A 25,875-nucleotide genomic window follows, 5' to 3' on the forward strand; every position below is an offset into this window, starting at 1 on the left:
GTGCAGCAAGGGAAAAACAGCAAATTAAGAGGAGGGCATTTGTCTTTTACTTAGATAATCTTACGTGTTTTATGGGTAAAATATCAGTTATGATTAAAATGCGACACTGGAAACTAGGTTTGAAGGTTAATAGCCAAGGAGAAAGCACAGCTGCAGGTTGCCTGGTTGCTGACCTTGGTCTGTGTCTGGTGTTACAGGCTACCCTGTGCTCTATGAAGGGCTGCATGAGGGCGCTTGTGGCCCAGCTGAAATCCGAAAGCGAAGACTTGCAGCAGGTACTACTGAGCATTTCAGATGATTTATTTTGGTATTTAATGTCCTGATTTAGATTAAGCTGTGACTCTGTATTTGGTATCTTGTATGTAAAATGTACTTCCATTAATACTAGAAAAAAGTAAAAATAATTATTTTGTAGGAATCACTTCTGGCACTCTAGTAAGTAGCATTTAAAGAATTTATTAGTAGGGCCGGCGCCGCAGCTCACTAGGCTAATCCTCCGCCTAGCGGCGCCGGCACACCGGGTTCTAGTCCCGGTCGGGGCGCCGGATTCTGTCCCGGTTGCCCCTCTTCCAGGCCAGCCCTCTGCTGTGGCCAGGGAGTGCAGTGGAGGATGGCCCAGGTGCTTGGGCCCTGCACCCCATGGGAGACCAGGAAAAGCACCTGGCTCCTGGCTCCTGCCATCGGATCAGCGCGGTGCGCCGGCCGCGGTGGCCATTGGAGGGTGAACCAACGGCAAAGGAAGACCTTTCTCTCTGTCTCTCTCTCTCACTGTCCACTCTGCCTGTCAAAAAATAAAATAAAAAAATTAAAAAATAAAAAAATAAAAAAAAGAATTTATTAGTAGATTTCTACTTTTATCTGTATCATTAAAAAAGGAGCAACTAGTATGAGTCATTTTGTACACAGACTGTTTTAAAATGGATTCATTTGCAGGTTATTGCAAGTGTTTTGAGGAATTTGTCTTGGCGAGCAGATGTAAACAGTAAGAAGACGTTGCGGGAAGTTGGAAGTGTGAAAGCATTGATGGAATGTGCTCTGGAGGTTAAAAAGGTACCTTTGAAGACACGGAGTACTGTAATAAAGACTTCTACTTTGACTACTTTGGGTTGCTAATTTCTAAGCTGTCTGTCTCAGCACTGCATGGAGTCAGAGTAGTCCCGGCTCCCGGAGTGCTAAGGCAGATAAATCACCAAGGTGGTTTGGAGTAAGCTGTAGTTTCTCAGCCTCAGCACTGTAGACATTTGGGACCAGGTAGCTCTCTGTGTGGCCCGGGGGTGGGGGAGTCACTGATCGCCCTGTTTTAAGATATTTGCTGGCATCCTTTGCCAATACACCCTCCCTCCAGTTATGAACATCACAAGTGTCTCCAGGTATTACCAGCTGTCACCCCAGTTGAAGACAACTAGTCTGTCACACCTGTGCTCTGCAAATCTTAGTCTTCCATAGTCCTCAAATTGTACTGGTGATCAGATCCAGGGTGTGAAGTCTCGAAGTAGTAATTTGCCTGCAAAAGGAAGTATCTCCAGGACGAGCGTCTGTTCCAGAAACGAAACTACATTTAAGGAAGCAAAAGAAACATGAACTTGAAATCTGAGAGAGACCAAGCAAGTGTTCTTAGGTAGTCTAGGCTTCCTTTCACCCACCAGTCCTTCTGGGCCACAGCCAGGGCTGGGCCAGGCCACAGCCAGGATCTCCCATGTGGGCGGCAGGGACCCAAGCACTTGAGACACCGCCTACTGCCTCCGAGGCACACTAGCAGGAAGCTGGATGCGAAGTAGAGGAGCTGGGACTGAGCTAGCACTGCAGTAGGGGATACAGATGTCACAAGCAGTGGCTTAACCACAACACCCACCCTGCCTACAATTTCTTCAAGACTCTTGTTTTCAGAGAAGGCAGAGTTTTGTTTTTTGTTACTGTTTTAAATGTATTTTTGGTAAAGCATATTATTTTATACCTGGAAAACCCTTGACATTTTATTAGATAGAAACACAGTGGGTGACTGTAGTTCCCAATAAGTATTGCATACTAAATGAAGAACTGGAAGAGAGGCAGTGAGGGAATGTCAGCATGGAGGAAGGGTGGGGAGGTGGGGCGCTGACTGCCTTGTGTGGCCCACAGGCACCACACACATGTGTTGAATTAGCACACCAGACCCCGTAATGGTGTGCAAGTACAGCACGTTAACCAGTTCGGGTATACTTACTGACTGAGCAGAAGACTTGAACTTATCCTTCAGCTACTAGTAAGCACTGGGAAAGGCCTCAGCCTCGTTAGTCATCGGACATGCAAATTAGAACTACAGTGAGGTATATTACACATGTCATATTGGTTAAAATGAAAGATGGACCAAGTGTTAACAAGGTTGCAGGGCAACTAGAATTCTTACGGTAAAGGGAAATGGTATAACCACTTGGACAGTGTTTTTGAGTTAAACACATACCTGCCCTATAACCTGCCATTTCACTCCTGAGTATTTACAAGAGAAAGACTTAGGTTCACACACAGAGTTAAACACAAATGGTTTATTGTGTTTTTATTTGTGACAGCCAAAAACTAATGGCAAACAAATTGTAGAATATCTGTATACTGGTAGAGATTCATCTAGCAATGTTTACTGTAAGACCAGTATTGAAAGAGCTAGCCAATCAGAAATTTGTAGCATCCAATTCTGATTTGGTCCTGCACTGGTTAACCTTATCAGAACTTATTTGCTCTCTTTTTCTACATCAGTGCAGCAGTCATTATGGAGATTCTCATTCTCATTGTAATTTATCATCTCTTCCCTCTAAATGTCATTTGCTGTTGGCCAGGAGCGTTGGAGCTGCCTTCCACCTGCCTGGCGAGGTCCATGTCAGTGACAGCCTGGGCTGACAGCTGCTTCCTCCACTGCAGCTGTGCCCAGGCCTTGCAGTTCACTCACGGCTGTTAGGGCCCTGCCCTTCTTCCACATCTTCTCTCTTGGAGCCCTTCTTTCTGTTTCAATTCTAAGAAGCCTAATATTTTGAAAATGAAAATAAAAATTAGCCTGTGGCTGTTTCTTATACAGCAGTGTTCTCTTTTCCTCTAATAACCAAAGCCCTGAACAAAGTTGCTTGCTTCGTTTTTCTTTTTTTTCCTCTTTTTATTATATTTATATTTTTTAGTTTTAAAATTTAACAATATTTTTAACATTTTGCCACATTCATTTCAAATGTAGACATTATATATATATATACATATAAATCCTATTTTTTGTTGAAAACAGGTATTAATACCACAAAGTGAGGGATCATAATGTAGGGAAAGTAGGGTAGATTGTCATGTACATGGTATGATTCAATAAAGTGCTCTTTATAACTGTATACCAAATGATATGACATCCAAATGATTTTTATACTCTCTCCATATATTTTAACATCCACAAAGAGATATCTTTCTAGGTCTTATTTCACCTTAGCATAATCTCCAGTTCTATCCATTTTGTTGAAAATGTCAAGATTTCATTCTTTCTGTGGCTGAGTAATATTCCATTTTGTGTATATACCACATTTTCTTTATCCAGTCATCAGTTGATGGACATCTAGGTTGATTCCTTTTCTACGCTGTTGTGAGTTGAGCTGCTCTAAATGTGGAAGTGCAGGTAACTCTTCTGTAATGCTGATTCATTTCAGATTTCTGGGGAATCTCCACACTGTCTTGCATAATGGTTGTACCAGTATGCGCTTCCACCAGCAGTGTATCATGGTACCATTTTCTCCACATCCTTGTCAGCATTTGTTAGTTTTTGATTTTTGGGTGATAGCCATTCTGACAGGAGTAAGATGATACCTCATTGTGGTTTTGATTTGCATTTCCCTAATGGCCAGTGATCCTGAGCATCTTTTCATGTGTCTGTTGGCCATTTGTATTTCATCTTTTTTTTTTTTTTTTCTAAGATGTATTTATTTATTTGAAAGGCAGAGTTACAGAGAGAGAGGGAGAGAAATAGAGCTCTTCTATCCACTGGGTCACCCCCAGATGATTGTAATGGCTGGGCTGGGCAAGGCTGAAGCCAGGAGCCAGGAGCATCATGCAGGTCTCCCCCATGGGTGCAGGGGCCCAATCACTTGGCCCATCTTCTGCTGCATTCCCAGGTGCATCAGCACAGATAAAGATCAGAAGTGGAGCAGCCAGGACTCCAACCCGTGCCCATATGGGACACCAGGGCATTGTAGGCAGCTGCTTGACCTATTGCACCACAACACCAGCCCCTATATTTATTCCTTTGTTCATATCTTTTGCTCATTTCTTAACTGTATTGTTTATTTTGTTGTTGAGCTTCTTACGTATAACCTGGACAGTAATCCTTTATCAGGTGCATAGTTTGCAGATGTTTTCTCCCATTCTGTCAGTTGCCTCTATGTTCATTTTCTCTTGCTGTCCAGAAGCTTATTAGCTTGATGTAATCCTGCTTATCTATTTTGCTTTATTACCTGTGCTTCTGGGGTCTCATCCAGAAAGTCTGCATTGCTTCATTTCCTAACTGGCTGTGCATCTCAGTCTCCCCAGTTCTGCCTCTAGCACAACCCTTTCCTAGTTCGTAGGACCCACATAGGCAGATTGACTTGGGTTTTCTTTTCTGATTCCACCTGTATTTTATACTTTCTGGTTACCTACCTTACTGAAACTCCTCTCCTTGCTTTTATTGTATGTACTCAGATTTCCAACCTTTAATCATTACTTCCTGCCTCTAGTTAAACTATAAAATTTGTTTTTTGTTAATTTTGAAAATCTTTTCCCCAAAAACATTTTATTTAAGGCATACAAATTTTATGCTTTTCATAAATACAGCTTTAGGAATATAGTGATTCTTCCCACCCTCCCACCCCCACTCCAACCCCTCTTCCTCCTCCCTCTCCTATTCCCATTTTTATTTGATAAAACTTCTTTAAAACAAACCCCTTAGTCCTAGACATACAGTCTCCTAGAGAACAACTTGTATAGTTCTCTGTCAGCTCTCACCTCTAGGCCAGTTGCAGTTTATAATTCTTCTAAGTTCTGCCATTGTTCATTATTCTGTGGATACCTGGAATGCCGGACCTTGACCTCAGTCCCAGAGTCATTAAATGAAACTCTTACCCTAATCGCATCCGTGTGGTGAAGAGTGCTTCCCCCTTGCCTCCTGCCTTTCTCTGATGAAGTGCCTGTCTATGCCTGCACTAGATTGAGTCAGTCCTTGAATTTCTTGATGAAGAGAATGAAGCAGCCAGTTATTCCTGGGTTAGTCCCAAAACGTTCAGCGTGGCACTCGTCTGGATTTGCCCTCTTGCCTCTTCCCAGCAGGGATTTGGACCCCTTTTGTGCCTTTGTGTTGAGCAGACCCTCGTTGCTGAACCCCACTGCCCTCCCAAGAACAGCGTTTTCTCTCTGAATATACAGGTCTTGACCTGCAGAGCTAGTCTCCTTGAAATATTCTATTTATTTGATTAAATTCAATCTGCAGTAATCTTTCCTTTAGAGAACATTGTTTGATGTATGTTTTGTAATTTTTTAAAATATTATTTATTTATTTGAAAGAGTTACAGAGAGAGAAAGACAGAGAAAGACAGAGAGATCTTCCATCTACCAGTTCACTCTCCAGATGGTTGCAATAGCCAGAGCTGGGCCAGGCCAGAGCCAGGAGCTAGGAGCTTCTTCCAGGTGTCTCATGTCGGTGGCAGGAGTTCAAGGACTTGGACCATCTTCTGCTGTTTTTTCCAGGCAATAAGCAGAGAACTGGATTAGAAGTGAAGTGGCCAGGACTCAAACCAACACCCATATGGAATGCCCACTACACTACAACACAAAGCCAGTCCCTTGTATCTTTTTTTTTTCCCCATCAAAAGTAAATCGTTGGGGGCTGGCACTGTGGCACAGTGGGTAAAGCCACTGCTTGCAGTGCCAGCATCCCATGTAGGCACCAGTTTGAGTCCTAGCTGCTGCAGTTCCAATCTAGCTCTTTGCTATGGCCTGGGAAAGCAGTGGGCCTCTGCACCCATGTGGGAGACCCAGAGAAAGTTCCTGTCCCTGGGTTCGGATTGCGGCCATCTAGGGAGTGAACAATGGAAGACTCTCTCTCTCTCTCTGCCTCTGCCTCTCTGTAACTGTTCCTTTAAAATAAATAAATAAATATTTTTTTAAAGAAATTGTTGGGACTCACTTTGTGGCTTAGCAGGTAAAGCTGCCATGTGCACCACTGGCTTCCCATATGGGTGCCGGTTCAAGTCTGGGCTGCTCCACTTCAGATCTACCTCCTTGCTAATGTGTCTGGGAAAGCAGAATAAGATGACCTGAGTCCTTGGGCCCCCACACCCACATGGAAGGCTCAGAGGAAGCTCCTGACTCCTGGCTGCAGACTGACCTAGCTCCAGCTGTTGCCACCATTTGGAGAGTGAACCAGCAGATAGAACATCTCTCCATCTCTTCTCTGTAACTCTGCCTTTCAAATAAATAAATTTTTTTAAATGTAAATTGTTGGCATTTCAAAGTAGGTGTCAGTTTGCTGTGTTTATTTCTCCTGGAGTGCTTTTAACTGATAGAAAAGTAGATTTTTTAAAGTGTTTGTTCTTAGTTTAATAATAGGTAGTAGGAAAGAGTAACATCAGGATCATGGCAAGTTTTTTGTATTATTTTTAAGATTTTATTTATTTGAGAGACAGAGAGAAAGGTCCTGCATCTGCTGGTTCATTCCCCAAGTGGCTGTAACAGCTGGAGCTGGGCCAATCCGAAGCCAGGATCCAGGAGCTTCTTTCAGGTCTCCCACATGGGTGTAGGGGCCCAAGCACTTAGGCCATCCTCCATTACTTTCCTAGTCTATTAGCAGGGAGCTAGTTCAGAAGAGGAGCATTTGGGCCACAAACCAGCACTCATATGGGATGCTGGCACTGCAGGCATAGGATTAGCCTGCTATGCCACAGCGCTGGCCCCCAAGGCAAGTTTTGACTCAGTACCTTTAATTGAGAATTAGAATGTTCCTATGGCACTTTGACAGTTTACTATGATAATATAAAGGAGTTCTAGTTTTTTGTTAATTACTTTGTCTCTAATTTAAGAAATTAGTTTTTTCAGTATCCTTTCTTCTTTTAACGAGGTACATTTTTACTTTTGAATTAATCACATATAGGTGCATGTGTGTGTTCTAATCAGAATATTGTATATACTGCTTTTCAACTTGCTCTTGTCATTTAATAATAATTCTTAGATATCTTCCCTTGTCTTTATGGTATATAGAGGAGTTTTTCAAAGTCCAATTTTTATTATCCTAAAGGTATTTTTTTCAAAATGCATCATCAATTGGGTCTCATATTCTAATATAAGTTCTTTTAAGATATCTTCTTTTAACTAAACAGTTAAAATGAAGGCCATTAATTTAATGTTGTGTTTGCTTATTTTATAGGGATATCACTGACTTCAATTCCATTTGGTATTTTATGGACGTTTTTCTAAGTAGAATGTACCTAATAATTTTGCAGTGAAGGGTGAAGTAGGGAAAATTAAAAATTTTTTTTTGTTCAGTGGTTTCGAAAGACAAATTCCAACTCTAATTAGATGAATCATATTCTATTTCTTAATAGGAATCAACCCTCAAAAGTGTATTGAGTGCCTTATGGAATTTGTCAGCACACTGCACTGAGAACAAAGCTGATATATGCGCTGTAGATGGTGCACTGGCATTTTTGGTTGGCACACTCACTTACCGGAGCCAGACGAATACGTTAGCCATTATTGAAAGTGGAGGTGGGATATTACGCAATGTGTCCAGCTTGATAGCTACAAATGAGGACCACAGGTACATGCAGAGTTTCATGTTACTTTTAAATCAATTACTCTAGAATTTATACCCTCAAAAAGATTGTCATTACAAAAGTTCCAAGCCAAAAAAATCTGTTTATTATGAAAAGATAGCTATTAACTCCTGTTTATCTCATTAGTGTACTTTAGTGAAAGCTTATAATATCATAAAGTAGTCTCAAACATACCGCCATATATAAGGGAAAAAATAAAAGTGACAAATATTAGAATAAAATCCCTTACTATTTATTAGTATGGCATAAAGAAATATGAGAATTATTTTAAAACAAAAATTATGAGCAGGATCCAGAAAGTTCTCATTTTTCTAATGATGTGTTAACATCAGTAATCATAGTGTTATTTGGCCACTAGCCATTCCTCCAGTTGACTCAAGCTGTGAGACCTGAGCAAGCCTGCAGACACAGGGCACACGTTTTCAGAACTTGTGCTTTGTGTTATATCAACAGAAACATTGGTGTCTTTCACAGCTTATTTGTTTTTAAAATTTACCCAATATTGTTCCTCAAAAAGAGCACGAGGTTCTTTCTTTTCTGTAAGTTTTGAACCACCAAGCCTGCAGTCCTTCCAGCTATGCAGAGGAGACTCCTCACACTCAGTGGGAGCTCACTTGACAGCCGGACTGCGAGGAGAAGCCCGCCGCGTGAAGGCTAGCGTGCAGTCAGTCACACAGCGCACTGAAGCAGAGTGTGCTGTGGTTAAACTTGTGCTCACTGTGCATTAAAGAAGCTGTAGCTCCTTTCAGGTCCCAGAGTTCATTGGGCTGATTCTCAACTCTTGTTTTTACATTACTTATGTTTTAAAAGCTTCACTCACTTTATTTTTTAAAATGACTACACATAGAATGTGACAGAACATACTTGTGAGGAGCATGGCAGTCCCACAGAGTCAAGCCAGAGACATGGAAATTATTCTAAAAAGTGGAACTGTTGATCTAGGAGCTTCCGGTGTGTTCCTTGGCCCCGTAAAGATCTGTCAGTTCCATTTCCTTCTTCTAAGATGACTCAGTAGTCAGCACTGAGGCCCCCGTGCATATGTGAGATTATCATGGGACTCCTGTCCAGCACAAGATTCAGTGATCTGTTGGTAATATTTAAACAGGAACCTGTTACTGTGTGGGAAGAGTAAATGTGCTGCCCCCCGCAAAACTGTTAAAGCTGTTGGATCAGAACAGGAAACGCAGGGTGTATTCTAAATGTAACACTTCTGCTGCTTTTAGTCCGGGAGGTATATGCTTTAAAGCAGTGAACATTAAACGGACTAATAAAAGAGATGTGGAATGCTTAGAATTTGTAGGATAATTAGTACAATCATATTATGCCTATCAAGTGTTAGTAGTTTATTTTTTATTTTTTGTTACTACGCTCAGATTTTTTACCTTAATTTTATATTCTTTTATTTTCACTTCAGGCAAATCCTAAGAGAGAACAACTGCCTACAAACCTTATTACAACACTTGAAATCTCATAGTTTGACAATTGTCAGTAATGCATGTGGAACTTTGTGGAATCTCTCGGCAAGAAATCCCAAAGACCAGGAAGCATTATGGGACATGGGAGCAGTTAGCATGCTCAAGAACCTCATTCATTCAAAGCACAAAATGATTGCTATGGGAAGTGCTGCAGCTTTGAGGAATCTCATGGCAAATAGACCTGCAAAATATAAGGATGCCAATATTATGTCTCCTGGTTCAAGCTTGCCATCTCTTCATGTTAGGAAACAGAAAGCCCTAGAAGCAGAATTAGATGCTCAGCATTTATCAGAAACTTTTGACAATATTGACAACTTGAGTCCCAAGGCATCTCATCGCAGTAAGCAGAGACACAAGCAGAGTCTTTACGGTGACTATGTATTTGATGCTAGTCGACATGATGATAATAGGTCAGACAATTTTAATACTGGAAACATGACTGTCCTTCCACCATATCTGAATACAACAGTGTTGCCCAGCTCCTCTTCATCAAGGGGAAGTTTAGATAGTTCTCGTTCTGAAAAAGATAGAAGTTTGGAGAGAGAAAGAGGAATTGGCCTAAGCAGCTACCATCCAGCAACAGAAAATCCAGGAACCTCTTCAAAGCGAGGTTTGCAAATCTCTACCACTGCAGCCCAGATTGCCACAGTCATGGAGGAAGTCTCGGCCATTCATACCTCCCAGGAAGACAGAAGTTCTGGGTCTACCACTGACTTGCATTGTGTGCCTGATGAGAGGAACGGGCTGAGAAGAAGTTCTGCCCACACTCATTCCAATGCTTACAATTTCACTAAGTCAGAAAATTCAAACAGGACATGTTCTATGCCTTACACCAAACTAGAATATAAGAGATCTTCAAATGACAGTTTAAATAGTGTCAGTAGCAGTGATGGTTATGGTAAAAGAGGTCAAATGAAACCTTCAATTGAATCATATTCTGAAGATGACGAGAGTAAATTTTGCAGTTATGGTCAATATCCAGCTGACCTAGCCCATAAAATACACAGTGCAAATCACATGGATGATAACGATGGAGAGCTTGATACACCAATAAATTACAGTCTTAAATATTCAGACGAGCAGTTGAATTCTGGAAGGCAGAGTCCTTCACAGAATGAAAGATGGGCAAGACCCAAACACATAATAGAAGATGAAATAAAGCAGAATGAGCCACGACAGTCAAGGAGTCAAAGTACAGCTTACCCTGTGTATGCCGAGAACACTGATGAGAAGCACCTCAAGTTCCAGCCACATTTTGGACAGCAGGAATGTGTTTCTCCGTACAGGTCCAGGGGAACCAGTGGGTCAGAAGGAAATCGAGTGGGTTCTAATCATGCAGTTAATCAAAATGTAAACTCGTCCTTGTGTCAGGAAGATGACTATGAAGATGATAAACCAACCAACTATAGTGAACGTTACTCTGAGGAAGAACAGCATGGAGAAGAAGAAAGACCAACAAATTATAGCATGAAGTATAATGAAGAAAAACACCATGTGGATCAGCCTATTGATTATAGTTTAAAATATACCACTGACATTCCTTCCTCACAGAAGCCACCATTTTCATTTTCCAAGAGTTCATCTGCACAAAGCACTAAAAGTGAACACATCCCTGCAAGCAGTGAGAATACAGCTACCCCTTCGTCTACCACCAAGAGGCAGAATCAGCTCCACCCGACTTCAGCACAGAGTAGAAATGCTCAGACCCAAAAAGCTACCACCTGCAAAGTTCCCTCTATCAACCAGGAAACAATACAGACATACTGTGTAGAAGACACCCCGATATGTTTCTCACGGTGCAGTTCATTATCATCTTTGTCGTCAGCTGAAGATGAAATAGGGTGTGATCAGACAACACAGGAAGCAGTTTCCACTAGTACTCTGCAGATAGCAGAAATAAAGGAAAACAGTGGAGCTAGATCCACAGAAGATCCTGTGAGTGAAGCTCCAGCAGTGTCCCAGCATGTAAGAACCAAATCCAGCAGACTCCAGGCTTCTGGTTTGTCCTCAGAATCAGCCAGACATAAAGCTGTTGAATTACCTTCAGGGGCCAAGTCTCCCTCCAAAAGTGGTGCTCAGACCCCCAAGAGCCCACCAGAGCACTACGTTCAGGAGACTCCACTCATGTTCAGCAGATGCACATCTGTCAGTTCACTGGATAGCTTTGAGAGTCGTTCTATTGCCAGCTCCGTGCAGAGTGAGCCATGCAGTGGAATGGTGAGTGGCATTATTAGCCCCAGTGACCTTCCTGATAGCCCTGGACAAACCATGCCACCAAGCAGAAGTAAGACCCCTCCACCACCTCCTCAGGCAGTTCAAACCAAGCGAGAGGTACCCAAAAATAAAGTTCCAACTGCAGAAAAGAGAGAGAGTGGACCTAAGCAGGCAGCTGTGAATGCTGCGGTTCAGAGGGTCCAGGTTCTCCCAGATGCGGATACCTTATTACATTTTGCCACAGAAAGTACTCCAGATGGATTTTCTTGTTCATCTAGCCTGAGTGCTCTGAGCCTTGATGAGCCATTCATACAGAAAGATGTGGAGTTAAGAATCATGCCTCCAGTTCAGGAAAATGACAATGGAAACGAAACAGAACCAGAGCAGCCTGAAGAATCAAATGAAAGCAAGGAGAAGGAGGCAGAAAAGCCTACCGATTCCGAAAAAGATCTGTTGGATGACTCAGATGATGATGATATCGAAATACTTGAGGAATGTATTATTTCTGCCATGCCAACAAAGTCATCACGCAAAGCTAAAAAGCTAGCCCAGACTGCTTCAAAACTGCCACCACCCGTGGCAAGGAAACCAAGCCAGCTGCCTGTGTACAAACTTCTGCCATCACAAAACAGGTTACAAGCACAGAAGCACGTTAGTTTTACCCCAGGGGACGATATGCCACGGGTGTACTGTGTAGAAGGGACACCCATAAACTTCTCCACAGCCACATCTCTCAGTGACCTCACAATAGAATCTCCTCCAAACGAGCTAGCTGCGGGAGAAGGGAGTGGAGCAGGGGCGCGGTCGTGCGAATTTGAAAAGCGAGACACCATTCCCACGGAAGGCAGGAGCACCGATGAGGCACAGAGAGGGACTGCCTCGGCAGTGGCGATGCCCGAGTTGGATGACAATAAAACGGAGGAAGGTGACATTCTTGCTGAATGCATCAACTCTGCTATGCCCAAAGGAAAAAGTCACAAGCCTTTCCGTGTGAGGAAGATAATGGACCAGGTCCAGCAAGCGTCTGTGTCTTCATCCGGCGCTAACAAAAATCAGTTAGACGGTAAGAAAAAGAAACCCACTTCCCCAGTAAAACCTGTGCCACAGAGCACTGAATACAGAGCACCTGTGAGAAAAAACACAGAGTCGAAAAATAATCTAAATGCTGAAAGAACTTTCTCAGACAATAAAGATTCAAAGAAACAGAACTTGAAAAACAATTCCAAGGACTTCACCGATAAGCTGCCAAATAATGAAGATCGAGTCAGAGCAAGTTTTCCTTTTGATTCGCCTCATCATTACACACCTATTGAAGGAACTCCTTACTGTTTTTCACGAAATGATTCTTTGAGTTCTCTAGACTTTGATGATGACGATGTTGACCTTTCCAGGGAAAAGGCTGAATTAAGAAAGGGGAAAGAAAATCAGGACTCAGAAGCTAAAGCTGCTGGCCACACAGAGATGACTTCAAACCAGCAATCAGCTAACAAGACACCAGCTACCACTAAACACCCAGTAGGTCGAAGTCAGCAGAAGCAATCTACTTTTCCCCAGCCATCCAAAGACATACCAGACAGAGGGGCAGCAACGGACGAGAAATTACAGAATTTTGCTATTGAAAATACTCCAGTTTGTTTTTCTCGTAATTCCTCTCTGAGTTCTCTCAGTGACATTGACCAAGAAAACAACAACAAAGAAAATGAACCTATCAAAGAAAACGAGCCCCCTGACTCACAGGGAGAACCGAGTAAACCTCAGGCATCAGGTTATGCCCCTAAATCCTTTCATGTGGAAGATACGCCTGTCTGTTTCTCAAGAAACAGCTCTCTGAGTTCCCTTAGTATTGATTCTGAAGATGATCTGCTGCAGGAATGCATAAGTTCTGCAATGCCCAAGAAGAAAAAGCCCTCGAGACTGAAGGGTGAGAATGAAAAGCAGAGTCCCAGAAACATAGGAGGTGTCTTAGCTGAGGATTTGACACTGGATTTGAAAGATATACAGAGACCAGATTCAGAACATGGGTTATCCCCGGATTCAGAAAATTTTGACTGGAAAGCTATTCAGGAAGGTGCGAATTCCATAGTGAGTAGTTTACATCAGGCTGCTGCTGCTGCGTGCCTGTCCAGGCAGGCTTCGTCAGACTCAGATTCCATCCTTTCACTGAAATCGGGAATCTCACTGGGATCACCATTTCACCTTACACCTGACCAAGAGGAAAAACCCTTCACAAGTAACAAAGGCCCACGGATTCTAAAACCTGGTGAGAAAAGTACCTTGGAAACTAAAAAAATCGAATCTGAAAATAAAGGAATCAAAGGAGGTAAAAAGGTTTACAAAAGTTTGATTACTGGGAAAGTTCGATCTAATTCAGAAGTTTCAGGCCAAATGAAGCAGCCCCTTCCACCAAACATGCCTTCAATCTCTCGCGGTAGGACAATGATTCATATTCCAGGAGTTCGAAATAGCTCCTCAAGTACAAGTCCTGTTTCTAAAAAAGGCCCGCCCCTTAAGCCTCCAGCCTCTAAGAGCCCTAGTGAAGGTCAGACGGCTACCACTTCTCCTAGAGGGGCCAAGCCATCAGCAAAGACAGAATTAAGTCCTGTTCCCCGCCAGACATCCCAAACAGGCGGGTCAAACAAAGGATCTTCCAGGTCAGGCTCTCGAGATTCCACTCCTTCAAGACCTTCCCAGCAACCACTGAGTAGACCTATGCAGTCTCCAGGGCGCAACTCAATTTCCCCTGGCAGAAACGGAATAAGTCCTCCTAACAAACTATCTCAACTGCCGAGGACGTCCTCCCCCAGTACTGCTTCAACCAAGTCCTCAGGTTCTGGGAAAATGTCCTACGCATCCCCAGGCAGGCAGATGAGCCAGCAGAACCTTACAAAACAAACAGGTTTGTCCAAGAATGGCAGTTGTATCCCAAGAAGTGAGTCTGCCTCCAAAGGACTGAATCAGATGAACAATGGCAACGGAGCCAATAAGAAGGTGGAACTTTCTAGAATGTCTTCAACTAAATCAAGTGGAAGTGAATCTGATAGATCAGAGAGACCTGTGTTAGTACGCCAGTCAACTTTCATCAAAGAAGCCCCAAGCCCAACCCTAAGAAGGAAACTGGAAGAATCTGCTTCATTTGAGTCTCTTTCTCCATCTTCCAGACCAGATTCTCCCACAAGGTCCCAGGCTCAAACTCCAGTGTTAAGTCCTTCCCTTCCTGATATGTCTCTGTCCACACACTCATCTGTTCAGGCTGGTGGGTGGCGGAAACTCCCACCTAATCTCAGTCCCACTATAGAGTATAATGATGGCAGACCCGCAAAGCGTCATGACATAGCACGCTCCCATTCAGAAAGTCCTTCCAGACTTCCTGTCAACAGGTCAGGAACCTGGAAACGGGAGCACAGCAAACACTCATCATCCCTCCCTCGAGTAAGCACATGGAGAAGAACTGGAAGTTCCTCTTCAATTCTTTCTGCATCATCAGAATCCAGTGAAAAAGCAAAAAGTGAGGATGAAAAACATGTAAACTGTATTTCAGGAACCAAGCAAAATAAAGAAAACCAAGTGTCCACAAAAGGCACATGGAGGAAAATAAAAGAAAATGAAATTTCCCCCCCAAACAGTACTTCTCCGACCACGTCCTCAGGTGCTGCAAATGGTGCTGAATCAAAGACTCTGATTTATCAAATGGCACCTGCTGTTTCTAAAACAGAGGACGTTTGGGTGAGGATTGAGGACTGTCCCATCAACAACCCCAGAACCGGAAGATCTCCCACAGGTAATACTCCCCCTGTGATCGACAGTATTTCAGAAAAGGGAAATCCAAACGGTAAAGATTCAAAAGATAATCAGGGAAAACAAAATGTGGGTAACGCCAGTGCACCCACGAATACCATGGGTTTGGAAAACCGTCTGAACTCCTTTATTCAGGTTGATGCCCCAGACCAAAAAGGAGCTGAGATGAAACCGGGACAGAGTAATCCTGTCCCTACATCCGAGACTACCGAGAGCTCCTTAGCGGAGCGCACCCCATTCAGTTCCAGCAGCTCCAGCAAACACAGTTCACCTAGTGGGACTGTGGCTGCCAGAGTGACTCCTTTTAATTACAACCCCAGCCCTAGGAAAAGCAGCGCAGATAGCACTTCAGCCCGGCCGTCTCAGATCCCAACGCCAGTGAATAACAACACAAAGAAACGAGATTCAAAAACCGACAGCACAGAGTCCAGTGGAACCCAAAGTCCCAAGCGCCATTCCGGATCTTACCTTGTGACGTCTGTGTGAGAGAGCTGGGACGATGAAGCTAGGAGTTCACGCGCTCACTTACATGCTAGATAGAAATCCTGTTTCAAATGAAACTAAAAGACTGAAAAATTTTGTAAATAGGTTTGATTCTTGTTGGAGGGTTTTTGTTCTGGAAGCCATATTTGATAGTATACTTTGTCTTCACTGGTTGTTATTTTGGGAGGCACTCTTGATAGTTAAGAAAAAAAATGGTAAAGCCAAGTATATTTGTACAGTATGTTTTACAAGTATTTAAGTAGAATATCATCCCATCATCCTTTAATTATTGCTTGTCTTAAAATAACACTACATAGAAAATATGATATATTGCTGTTATCAATCATTTCTAATTATAAACTGACTAAACTTACATCAGGGAGAAATTGGTATTTATGCAAAAAAAAAGTTTTAGTCCTTGTGAATCCATCTAATGTCATAACTAATCATGTGGCTGTGAAATTCACAGAAATATGGTTCCCGGTGAACAAGTTTACCCAGCCTGCTTTGCTTTATTGCATGAATGAAACTGATGGTTCAATTTCAGAAGTAATGATTAACAGTTCTGTGGTCACATGATGTGCATAGATAGCTACAGTGTAACAATTTACACTATTTTGTGCTCAAAACAACAACAGAAATCTGTGTAACTGTAAAACATTGAATGAAACTATTTTACCTGAACTAGATTTTATCTGAAAGTAGGTAGAATTTTTGCTATGCTGTATCTTGTTGTATATTCTGGTATTTGAGGTGAGATGGCTGCTCTTTTATTAATGAGACATGAATTGTGTCTCAACAGAAACTTAAAAGGACATTTCAGAATAAATTATTGCTGTATGTAAACTATGACTGAAATTGGTATTTGTTTGAAGGGTCCTATTTCACATTTGTATTAATAATTGTCAAAAGACCTCTTTAAAAAGCTTATATAAAATTTTTTCCTCTGATTCTATGCATTAAGAGTAAAATTCCTCTTACTGTAATAAAAACAATTGAAGAAGACTGTTAGCACTTAACCACTCCTGAAATTTACTTCTCTTGATTGATTAGCACTTCCAGGTATGGAATACTTTTTCCCTTTCTGTTACATTATCTGACTCCACTGGATCTCAGTGACAATGAATTCATGCCATAGTGGTGTGATCTACCCCACATGGGATCAGGCATTGAACATCAAAGGCCACTCAGAACTTCCTTTTTCGTAATAGAATTCTGTGCCTGAAAAATTACTCTTGGGCACAAGTGGTCCCTTTACAGTGTGACTGTCTTGCCCCTTCCTAATCCCCATATTGTCACTGGGTCTGAAGTGAACACCTCTTACCACTCTGTGTGTTATGGCAAAGCACCCACCGCCAGGTAAAGCCAGCGTGTTACCATGCTCAGAGAATACAGCCCCATGCGACATAAGGGTAGATTTGCTACCTAGCTAATATACTCAGCAGAAGAATCTAAATTCTCTGTTAAGGAGAGCTCTCTGTTTCAGTGGGTTCAGTTGCAGGGTGTGTTTCAAGTGCCTCTCTGGCTGGAAGAGGCCTCCTTTAAGAACAGAGTGGTGCAGTTGTTAACAAAGATAATTTACATATTATATATTCCCTGGATTTGCTGTCCAAGGTTGGAGGGTCACCATGATGATAAATGCTCACATTTGTTGAATAATTGGGAGAATTTATTTTTAAAGATCTGCAGTCTGTACTCAGGAAGGGAACAAACTCTTTTAGGAGTGGTGGAGCACCGGGAAGAGGAGGGGGAAAGGACGACTCACACCTCGCTGGTGCCCTGGAGGCCTATCCTGTAGTACCTGTGCTCACAAGTTACAGATGAAGTGCCAGTCAGGAATAAGTGCTGAGATTGTAACTCGATTGTGGAGAGAGAGGGGACATTAGAATTAAGTTGCCTTTTAATCCAGTGAAAGCGGTGGGGCGTTGTCAATTCTGGAGATGAAAGAACAGTTCTCTCCCTTTGGCAGAAAAGTGAATTCCTGCAGGCAGCACCAGCGGGAGACCCCTGGGCTCCACCGCTGCGGAGGAAGCGGCCACTGGAGGAGGTGACAGCCCTGGCCTAGTGAAGGGACAAATCTTAGGCCTGCTTCTGGAAGCCCACAGGACGCTTCCATGGCTGGGGGCAGGCCCTGTGGTCCCAGCTGAGGCCTGCTGTGCAGGACGTGGAGGCCTGGTGTGTGTGACTAGAGGGTGGGTTAGTTCGGGGCTATAGAGGTGAGATGGAGGGCAGTGTCCTGGCTCACTCTGGGCTGCAGGACACAAATCCCGAGGCAGTGGTTTCCAAACCAGAGTGCATTTGAGTCCCCAGAATGCTTATTAAGACCTTACAGACCACATCCCCGTAGGGACTGACTCCAGGTTTGTGGAGGAGCCCACGGATGTGCGTTTCCAGCTGCCTGTTGGGAACTGAACTTGGAACCACGGGCCTGGGCTGTCCCAGGGAGCTCCCGTGCTTGCCCTCAGCTCCAGCAGTTCAGCAGCTGACGCTGCAGTCTGACAGTACACCAACAAAAACTTCCCGCTCTAAGCAAGAGACTTGTTGAGCTTTCCAGCCCAGATAGAGCCCGTCCCAACTCCCAAGAGCAGGCAAACTTGGCAGACATGGGTAAACGGGGTCTGAAGGCTCAGCTGACGGTCCCTTTGAAGCAGTGTGTTAGAGAAAGCTGTTCAACAGCCTTCCGTGAACACCTGGGTGCACATAAGACAGAAGAAACTGACAGCTTTGGGATAGAAAAGAACGACTTCAGGTGAAGGGAAAACGTGTCCAGTCGATGAACATGCAGTGATAACCAGTTAATTGGGAATCAGATTGATGTTTGAGGATAAACTACCGATTACCAGGCACTAAAAGGAAAGGTACTGCAAGGGACAGAATGAGACGATATGAAAGTTAAGTCCCAAAAGGGTACAGTCAGGATTTCTGGGTTGTGTGCTACCCCAGATCAATCAGATGGAGGGGTGGAGTCCATTGCTGAGTTCAAGGAGCTCCCGATGCACTCTCAGAATTCCTGTGGTTTCTCCCTGGGGAAGGAAAAGGGTGCTTCACCCAGAGCTGCAGAAGTAGTGAGATCATTAGATACCAAATAAAAATAATTCCTCAATTATTATTATCATGACTGAAATAGTGTATAATATTTTTCATTTCTAATAAGCCTCTCTCCTTCCTGTTGTGCTGACTAAAATACTCCTTTGTAATGCTGAAACCCATGGACTATGGCTACCCAGGTCATCTTCCTGCCATTCTCATAACTCTGTGGTCTATGAAATATATTCTGCTTTTTGTTAGACTGTTGATGCTTCTTTCAACCTGTATGTTTTATATGTACAATATTGTTCTTGGTGCTAAATACACTTTACTTTTCTCTGATATTCAGGATAATTCTTTCTCTGCATTTGTGACTATTCACTTGTTTTCTTGACGTTATATGACTGTTACTTTCATAACTAAAAATATTCAACATAATATATACTAAGCAAGGTGACCACTGACTATAATGCAACTTTAGTGGAATATAACTACTGAAAACAATGACAGACATCACCTGCCCTATCTGCACTGCCTTTGGGAATCCAAACATTAGGCCAAACTGGCTGGTCACTGAAGCATGTGCCCACTCAGCCTTTCTCCTGGCCATTGCTGTTTGTACTAGCACTGAGTGTCTGACCTAAGAGAGACTCATCATAGGCTGGACTGTGGCTGAAGACTTGGATGGCCTGGCTTTAAAAAAAAAAAAAATCACCAAGCCAATCAAAGGGATTTCTGGCTGGTGGCTGAGGCCTGGACCTGAAAGATCACGCAGGGTTAGGGCTGAGATGACTATGATTGGCTTTGTGAAACAAATTAAAACAAAGCCTGCCAGGGAAGAGGGAACAGGCATGGGAGGGTAGCAGAGACAGCAAGTGTGAGAGGGAAAAGACACTCTAGGAGTCACTTCAGGCCCTGCCATTTCTGAGGCCTAATTCTACTCTATTTGAGCATTTGTGAACTAACCCTATTTTTGTCCCTGAAGTAACCTGAAACCAACAGAAAACCACAGATGCATCTTGCTGACTTCGCATTTTATTTGTGAGAGCTTTGCATCCACTAGTTTACTCCCCAGGTGCCGGTACCATTCCAGGCTGGACCAGGCTGAAGCCGGCCGCTAGGAACTCAATCCAGGTCTTCGACGTGGATAGCAGGAACACGACTATTCTGAGCCATCACCACTGCTTCCTTGGGTCTGCATGAGCAGGAAGCTGGAGTCAGGAGCAGAGCCAGGGATCAAACCCAGGTAACCTAATGTGGGTCGCGGGTGTCTTAAATGACAGCTTACTCAACTCAGCCAAAAGCCACCTTTGGTGAGTTTTTTAATTTCAAGGAGAAAACTTTCTAAAAGTATCAGTGGTAAGATAAGAGCAGGTTGCCTACAAAAATAAATCAGGTGGGCATCAGATTTCTCTGCAATACTGAATGCTAAGAAGAAAGAACCATGGGAAAACCCTTGCAGCATTTGGGAGGGAACAGTATTACCTGAGAATCCTCAAACAGCCAAGCTAACGTACAACTTATGTGCAATACTTGAATCACTTGGGATTCTTACACCTGTTGAAAAACAAGTCCAGGGGCTGGCATTGTACAGTGGGTTAAGGTGCTGCTCAAGTCCTCAGCTGCTCCACTTCTGATCCAGCTTCCTGACAATGTGCCAGGGAAGGCAATGAAAGACGGCCCAAGCACTTAATCCCCTGCCAACCATATGGGAGACTGGTTTCAGCCTGGCCCAGACCTGGCTGTTGTGTGTTGTGACCATCTGGGCAATGAACCAGCAGGTGGGAGATACCTGTATTTCTGTCACTGTGCCTTTCAAATAAATCTTAAAAAGATGACCTTCTGTAAGTGACATTGAGCAGTAGTGATGTGGGTGGGTAATTGGCACAGCAGTTAAGACACCAGTTGGGACACTCACATCCCTTATCAGAGTGCCTGGGTTCAAGACCCAGCTCCATTCCTGATTCCAGCTTCCTGCTGATGCACACCGAGAGGCAGCAGTGATGGCTCAAGCCATTGGGTCCCTGCCCCCGAGGTGGGAGACCTGGACTGCGTTGCTGGCTCCCAGTTTCAGCCTGGCCCAGGGTCTGTGTAAGAGCCAGAAAGGTTTGTAAACCACACAGTGGAAGCACCTCATCCAGCGTGCAGCTACATCAGTGGAGGCTCCCAGGCAGCCCCTGAGGACCGGGCCCTCTGCACGGGTGGACGTGGTGAGGACAGGGCAGGCTGCGTGCCTGTGGAGCTGGGGAAAGTTCTCTTTTGAATTGTGGTTTCTCCCTTGAGGAGGCTGGATTCATAAAATGTGAACTCCTCACTCCTCCGAGGTGTGTTTGCAAAGTCCTGGGCAAATCCTGACACCATCCTCCACTTGGGTGTTGACATTTTCCCACAGAAGGACCAAAGCAGCACTGGCTGCGTTCACATGCCATAAAGGATTTTCAAGGAGACAGTTTAACTAGAACAGATTTCACTTATATTCTGTTCTCCCGCCCCAAGACAGGTAGGAATCCAGCAGGAGCTGGTATGGACGCAGACAGATCACGGTGAGCAAACGCCATGTCGTCCCTGACAGCAACAGCTTTGTTAGGTCAAGCTGATCTACTTAGCTCCGAGTATCCTAAGGTAAATCCAGGGTGTTCCACAGAAGTGGACTCTGACAGGTGGCAGATAATATTTCCAAAACTGCACCATCTCTGTCTTCCCACACGCTCCTCTGCTATGTCAGGTGGTGGCCTCGCCCTGGAATCCAGTCCAGTGACTGCTGCACTCCATAGGATGTGCTGGAAGTGACATTCTGGGATTCCCAGGACCAGGCATTTCAAAGGCCTCGCAGCTGAGGCAGCCACTTCCTGCAGGTTAGGCTGCAGTTGGGATGCCCCCACCCCCTTATCGGAGCCTATCAGAGTGCACCAGGGTCCCTTGCCATCCACTTGGGGAATGCCCGCAATTTAGTTTTTTATTTATTTTTATTTCATTTAAAAGAGATTCCCCCATCCACTGTTAACATAAGACCTTAGGGGCTAAACACCTGCATGAGTCAGAGCCAAAACCTGTCCAACCATAACGCCATCCCCAAGACAACTGCAGTGAGGTCTCAGAGCAGCAGACCTGCCATCAGATCTTTTTCAGGGACAGTTTCTGTTGTTTTTTCTCTTTGGAATATGCCACATTTTTTCCTGTTGCTCTGTGTGCCTTGTGGTCTTTGTTGTTGGACACTGGACGTGGCAGTTGCAGAAATCAGATTCTGTCTTCCCCAGGGTTTGCTGTTATTTTTTTGCTTGTTTACTTGGTGTAGGTATCTCTATGCCAAGCATCCTGAGGTGTAAACAGGGTCTTCTAGGGTCTTTTCTTAGCCTGCAATGTCCCTTGGGCACACAGTCCTTTTCTATTCTAATTTTCCTTTTGAATGCCTTGGTCTTTAATGTCTGGCTCCCAAAAAGAGAAGGGAGAAAAATGAAGGAGGAAGGAGTGACCCAGAGGACATGTGTGTGTGTGTGTGTGTGTGTGCGCACCTCTGCCTCTCAACTAATTCTAAAAATGATAGTGTGCATTTCCCATGTTCCCTTTCGAAGCCCTCATGTTGTAGGATGTCCCCTGGAAGAAACACTAGCTGCAGGCAGAGGGACTGGAACTAACTGGGAGGGGAGAGGCAGTACGACAGCCTTGGCCACCTGCCTGTTTGCATGTATGTGATCAGAAGCAGAAATGACGCCCAGTATCAGTGTCTCTTACCCACCCTGCCTCCCACATGCTGCTCCTGTAACGCACGCACAGCTGCCTGCCACAGCATAGTTGCTGCTTGGCTAAGGGCTTCATTGACTGAAAACAACTATGACTTGCAGTCCAAGCCTTTCTCTGGAAGTTGTAGGCCTTCGAGAGACTCCAGAGTTTTGAAACAGCTATATGAGAGATTCTGCAAATTCATTTGTTGTCTTGATGGGGAGAGACTCCTGGTCCTTCCTACAGCACCTACTTCCCGCAAGATGAGGGGTTTCAAAAGGCTCATGGGATATGCACATCACTGTTTTTAAAAGTCATTATTTGAGAGGGAGAGAAAGCCAGGAGCTGGGAGCTCACTCCTGGTCTCCCATGTGGGTGGCAGGGGCCCAAGTTCTCTAGTCCCATCTGCCGCCTCCTAGGATCTGCATCAGTAGAAAGCTGAAACTGAGAGCCACAGCTTGGACTTGAACCCAGGAATTCTGATGTGGGACACAGGCCTCTTAACCCCTGGGTCAAATGCCCACCCTCATATTGTCTTTTATTTTTTAAAGTTCCATGAACTTGTTGAAGCATCTCTCACCCACCTTGATTTTCCTCCTCCTGCCTTTGTGAACCCCACTGCCAGCAGAAGTCTCAATGAAGGTTGCTACGTTGAATTTAGTGGCACATCTGTATGAAGCAAAGGACAGGTGTGTAAAAGTGAGATCTGGAAACAAGTGCCACCAAGCTGCAGAGCTCTTCCATCGTCCTCACAATTTTCCACACCCGGCTGCATCCTCCGTGAACCCAACCTGCTTCCAATGGAACTGTCGGTACTGCTCCCTTCATCATAGTGTGGTGACAACGTTACATATATCCCCTCGCCCCTCTGCCATCGCCCCCCGTTCTATTCCAGGGGTAGAGTTAGACGGGACCACAGTTCTGCATACAATGACCCCCAAACATGTGGCTCCTCAATTATTTCCTTTGTTCGTTTCCCACTTTTCCATATCTGTCTCCTAAAGCTAGTACCCTACGTGCCTTAAAATTTGGATCCATTTCATTCCCTAACATACTCCTCTCTTTTCTATCATTGCATAAAGCTGTTCTTCCAAGAATCGAGCACACTTATGACAGCACTTACGAAAGTGTTTATTGGTATCAATACCAAGCTTAGTCTGGTAACAAGAAACCACCAAGAAGACGGAGAGCAGAAAGCAAGGGGACAGAGAGAAGCCTGGGCCTCCAGGGAGGCAGGCTGAGCACCTCTGCTGGCGCCATCATAGCGTGAATGCGCAAATTATGCCAGCTCACAAAGATTTAAGCTGTGGGGAGAGATTTTTGTTTGATTGGTTTAGGTTTTTAGTGTTTTCCATTTGTAAATGTTAGGGGCCAGTGCTGTGACATAGTGGGCTAAGCTTCCACCTGTTGTGCCAGCATCTCATATGGGCGCCAGTTCGAGTCCCAGCTGCTCCACTTCTGATCCACTCTCTGCTATGGCCTGGGAAAGCAGTAGAAGATGGACTGCCCACATGGGAGACCCAGAAGAAGCTCCTGGCTCCTGGCTTCAGATTGGCATAGCTCTGGCCACTGCGGCCAATTGGGGAGTGAACCAGCGGATGGAAGACCTCTCTCTCTCTCTCTCTCCTCTCTCCTCTCTCCGTGTAACTCTTTCAAATAAATAAATAAATCTTTTTTTTAAAAAAGTTAATATCTATTTTACTTTGCCTGATTTTCTGAAAAGTGCCTCCTATATGTAGTAGAATAAACAGCCACCACTAAAATAGGACTGAAGGAATTTAGTTGGAAGAGAAATTATGAAATAGTGCTTTATAAAAAAAATTTAAGATTTTAAGATTTATTTATTGGCCAGCACCGCGGCTCACTAGGCTAATCCTCCGCCTTGCGGCGCCGGCACACCAGGTTCTAGTCCCGGTCAGGGCGCCGGATTCTGTCCCGGTTGCCCCTCTTCCAGGCCAGCTCTCTGCTGTGGCCAGGGAGTGCATGGAGGATGGCCCAAGCGCTTGGGCCCTGCACCCCATGGGAGACCAGGAAAAGCACCTGGCTCCTGGCTCCTGCCATCGGATCAGCGCGGTGCGCCGGCCACAGCGCGCTGGCTGTGGCGGCCATTGGAGGGTGAACCAACGGCAAAGGAAGACCTTTCTCTCTGTCTCTCTCTCTCACTGTCCACTCTGCCTGTCAAAAAAAAAAAATTATTTACTTACTTACTTGAAAGTCAGAATTACAGGGAGAATGGGAGAGAGATCCTCCATTCACTGGTTCACTCCCCAAATGGCTGCGATGGCCCGAGCTGGGACCATCTGAAGCCAGGAACTAGGAGCTTCCTCCAGGTTTCCCACGTGGGTGCTTTCTTCCACGTGTTCACTCTGTGTGCACAGCAGCAGTTAGCCACCTCTGCCAATTTCTTTTTCTTCTTGAATAAATTTATTTTGGACCTGAGTCTCCTCTCTGTTCAGCCCCCTTTTCCTTCCACAGTCCAGTTTCTGACATTTACACAAATTCAAAGAGCGCCAGTTTCTCTAGTTCCATCATTTTTGTAGGGTGGACATTTGGTTTCGCAGTTAAGCGACCTGGCGCGCCCACATCCCATACTGGAACGCCAGCTTCGAGTCCCAGCTCCCTGCTCATGCGCACCCTTGGGTGCAGCAGTGATGGCTCATTAGTACGTGGGAGACTCAGATGGAGCCCTGGACCGCTGCTTCTTGGGAAAAGCAGCATTGGATGGACGATCTCTGCCTCTCAAATAAGGTAAATAAAAATTCTTAAAAATACATTTCTGCCAAGTTGAACACAAGCGGTGGGACCCAGGGAGGGATTAAAAACAAAATCTGGGGGACCGCACTGTGGGGCAGTGCCGGCATCCCATATGGGCGCCGGTTCGAGACCCGGCTGCTCCTCTTCCGATGCAGCTCTCTGCTGTGGCCTGGGAAAGAGTAGAAGATGGCCCAAGTCCTTGGGCCCCTGCACCCACTAGGGAGACCGGGAAGAAGCTCCTGGCTTCGGATCCGCGTAGCCCTGCCCTTTGCGGTCATTTGGGGAGTGAACCATCGGATGGAAGATCTCTCTCTCTCTCTCTCTCTCTGGCTCTACCTCTCTGTAACTCTTTCAAATAAATAAAATGATTTAAAAAAAAGTCTGAAGGGCACGTCCTTGCCTGATCTCAACATGAATCTCGTGCCAGACCTGACTCCTCTCTGCCAACCACCGTCGCCGGCGGGAGACAGCAGCTCCTGCAACCTCAGCAGGTGGAAGGCGCGCCGGAAACCAACCGCTGTTAAGGTACAGCGCATGCGTGCCCCGCTGCCTCGGACGCGTCCGCGACGCGCCACGTCAGAGAAAGGCCTGCGCCGCAACAAATG

General features: G+C 44.7%; 1 protein-coding gene and 1 long non-coding RNA gene across 53 annotated transcripts in view; one reads left to right on the plus strand and one right to left on the minus strand.

Annotated features, from left to right (window-relative positions):
* Positions 1-16,788, plus strand: part of APC (APC regulator of Wnt signaling pathway) — a 181,070-nt gene extending 164,282 nt beyond the window's left edge. For 35 of the 50 annotated variants that reach the window (XM_070075972.2, XM_008248396.5, XM_070075974.2 and 32 more), the window contains 4 exons: positions 198-275; positions 934-1,050; positions 7,572-7,786; positions 9,217-16,788. In XM_070075972.2, the coding sequence (XP_069932073.2) occupies positions 198-275; positions 934-1,050; positions 7,572-7,786; positions 9,217-15,772 (6,966 nt within the window). In that variant the 3' untranslated portion in view covers positions 15,773-16,788. The remainder of the gene's footprint in view (positions 1-197; positions 276-933; positions 1,051-7,571; positions 7,787-9,216) is intronic. The other 15 variants (XM_070075999.2, XM_070076001.2, XM_070076002.2 and 12 more) reach the window with 3 other exon arrangements.
* Positions 1,049-25,796, minus strand: LOC138850113 (uncharacterized). 3 transcript variants are annotated; one of them, XR_011389631.2, is made up of 3 exons: positions 25,671-25,786; positions 23,101-23,185; positions 1,049-1,552 (listed from the first exon to the last, which is right to left on the minus strand). It is a non-coding gene; the product is annotated as an uncharacterized LOC138850113 (long non-coding RNA). The 3 variants fall into 3 exon arrangements; XR_011389632.2 differs by lacking the exon at positions 1,049-1,552 and adding an exon at positions 2,514-2,993 and having other exon boundaries at positions 25,671-25,796; XR_016235031.1 differs by lacking the exon at positions 1,049-1,552 and adding an exon at positions 19,816-19,991.
* Between the last annotated feature and the right edge of the window lie 79 nt (positions 25,797-25,875).

This window comes from Oryctolagus cuniculus, chromosome 6, assembly GCF_051225735.1.
Source record: "Oryctolagus cuniculus isolate XC-2025 breed Fujian yellow rabbit chromosome 6, ASM5122573v1, whole genome shotgun sequence".
Taxonomy (NCBI): Eukaryota; Metazoa; Chordata; class Mammalia; order Lagomorpha; family Leporidae; genus Oryctolagus; species Oryctolagus cuniculus.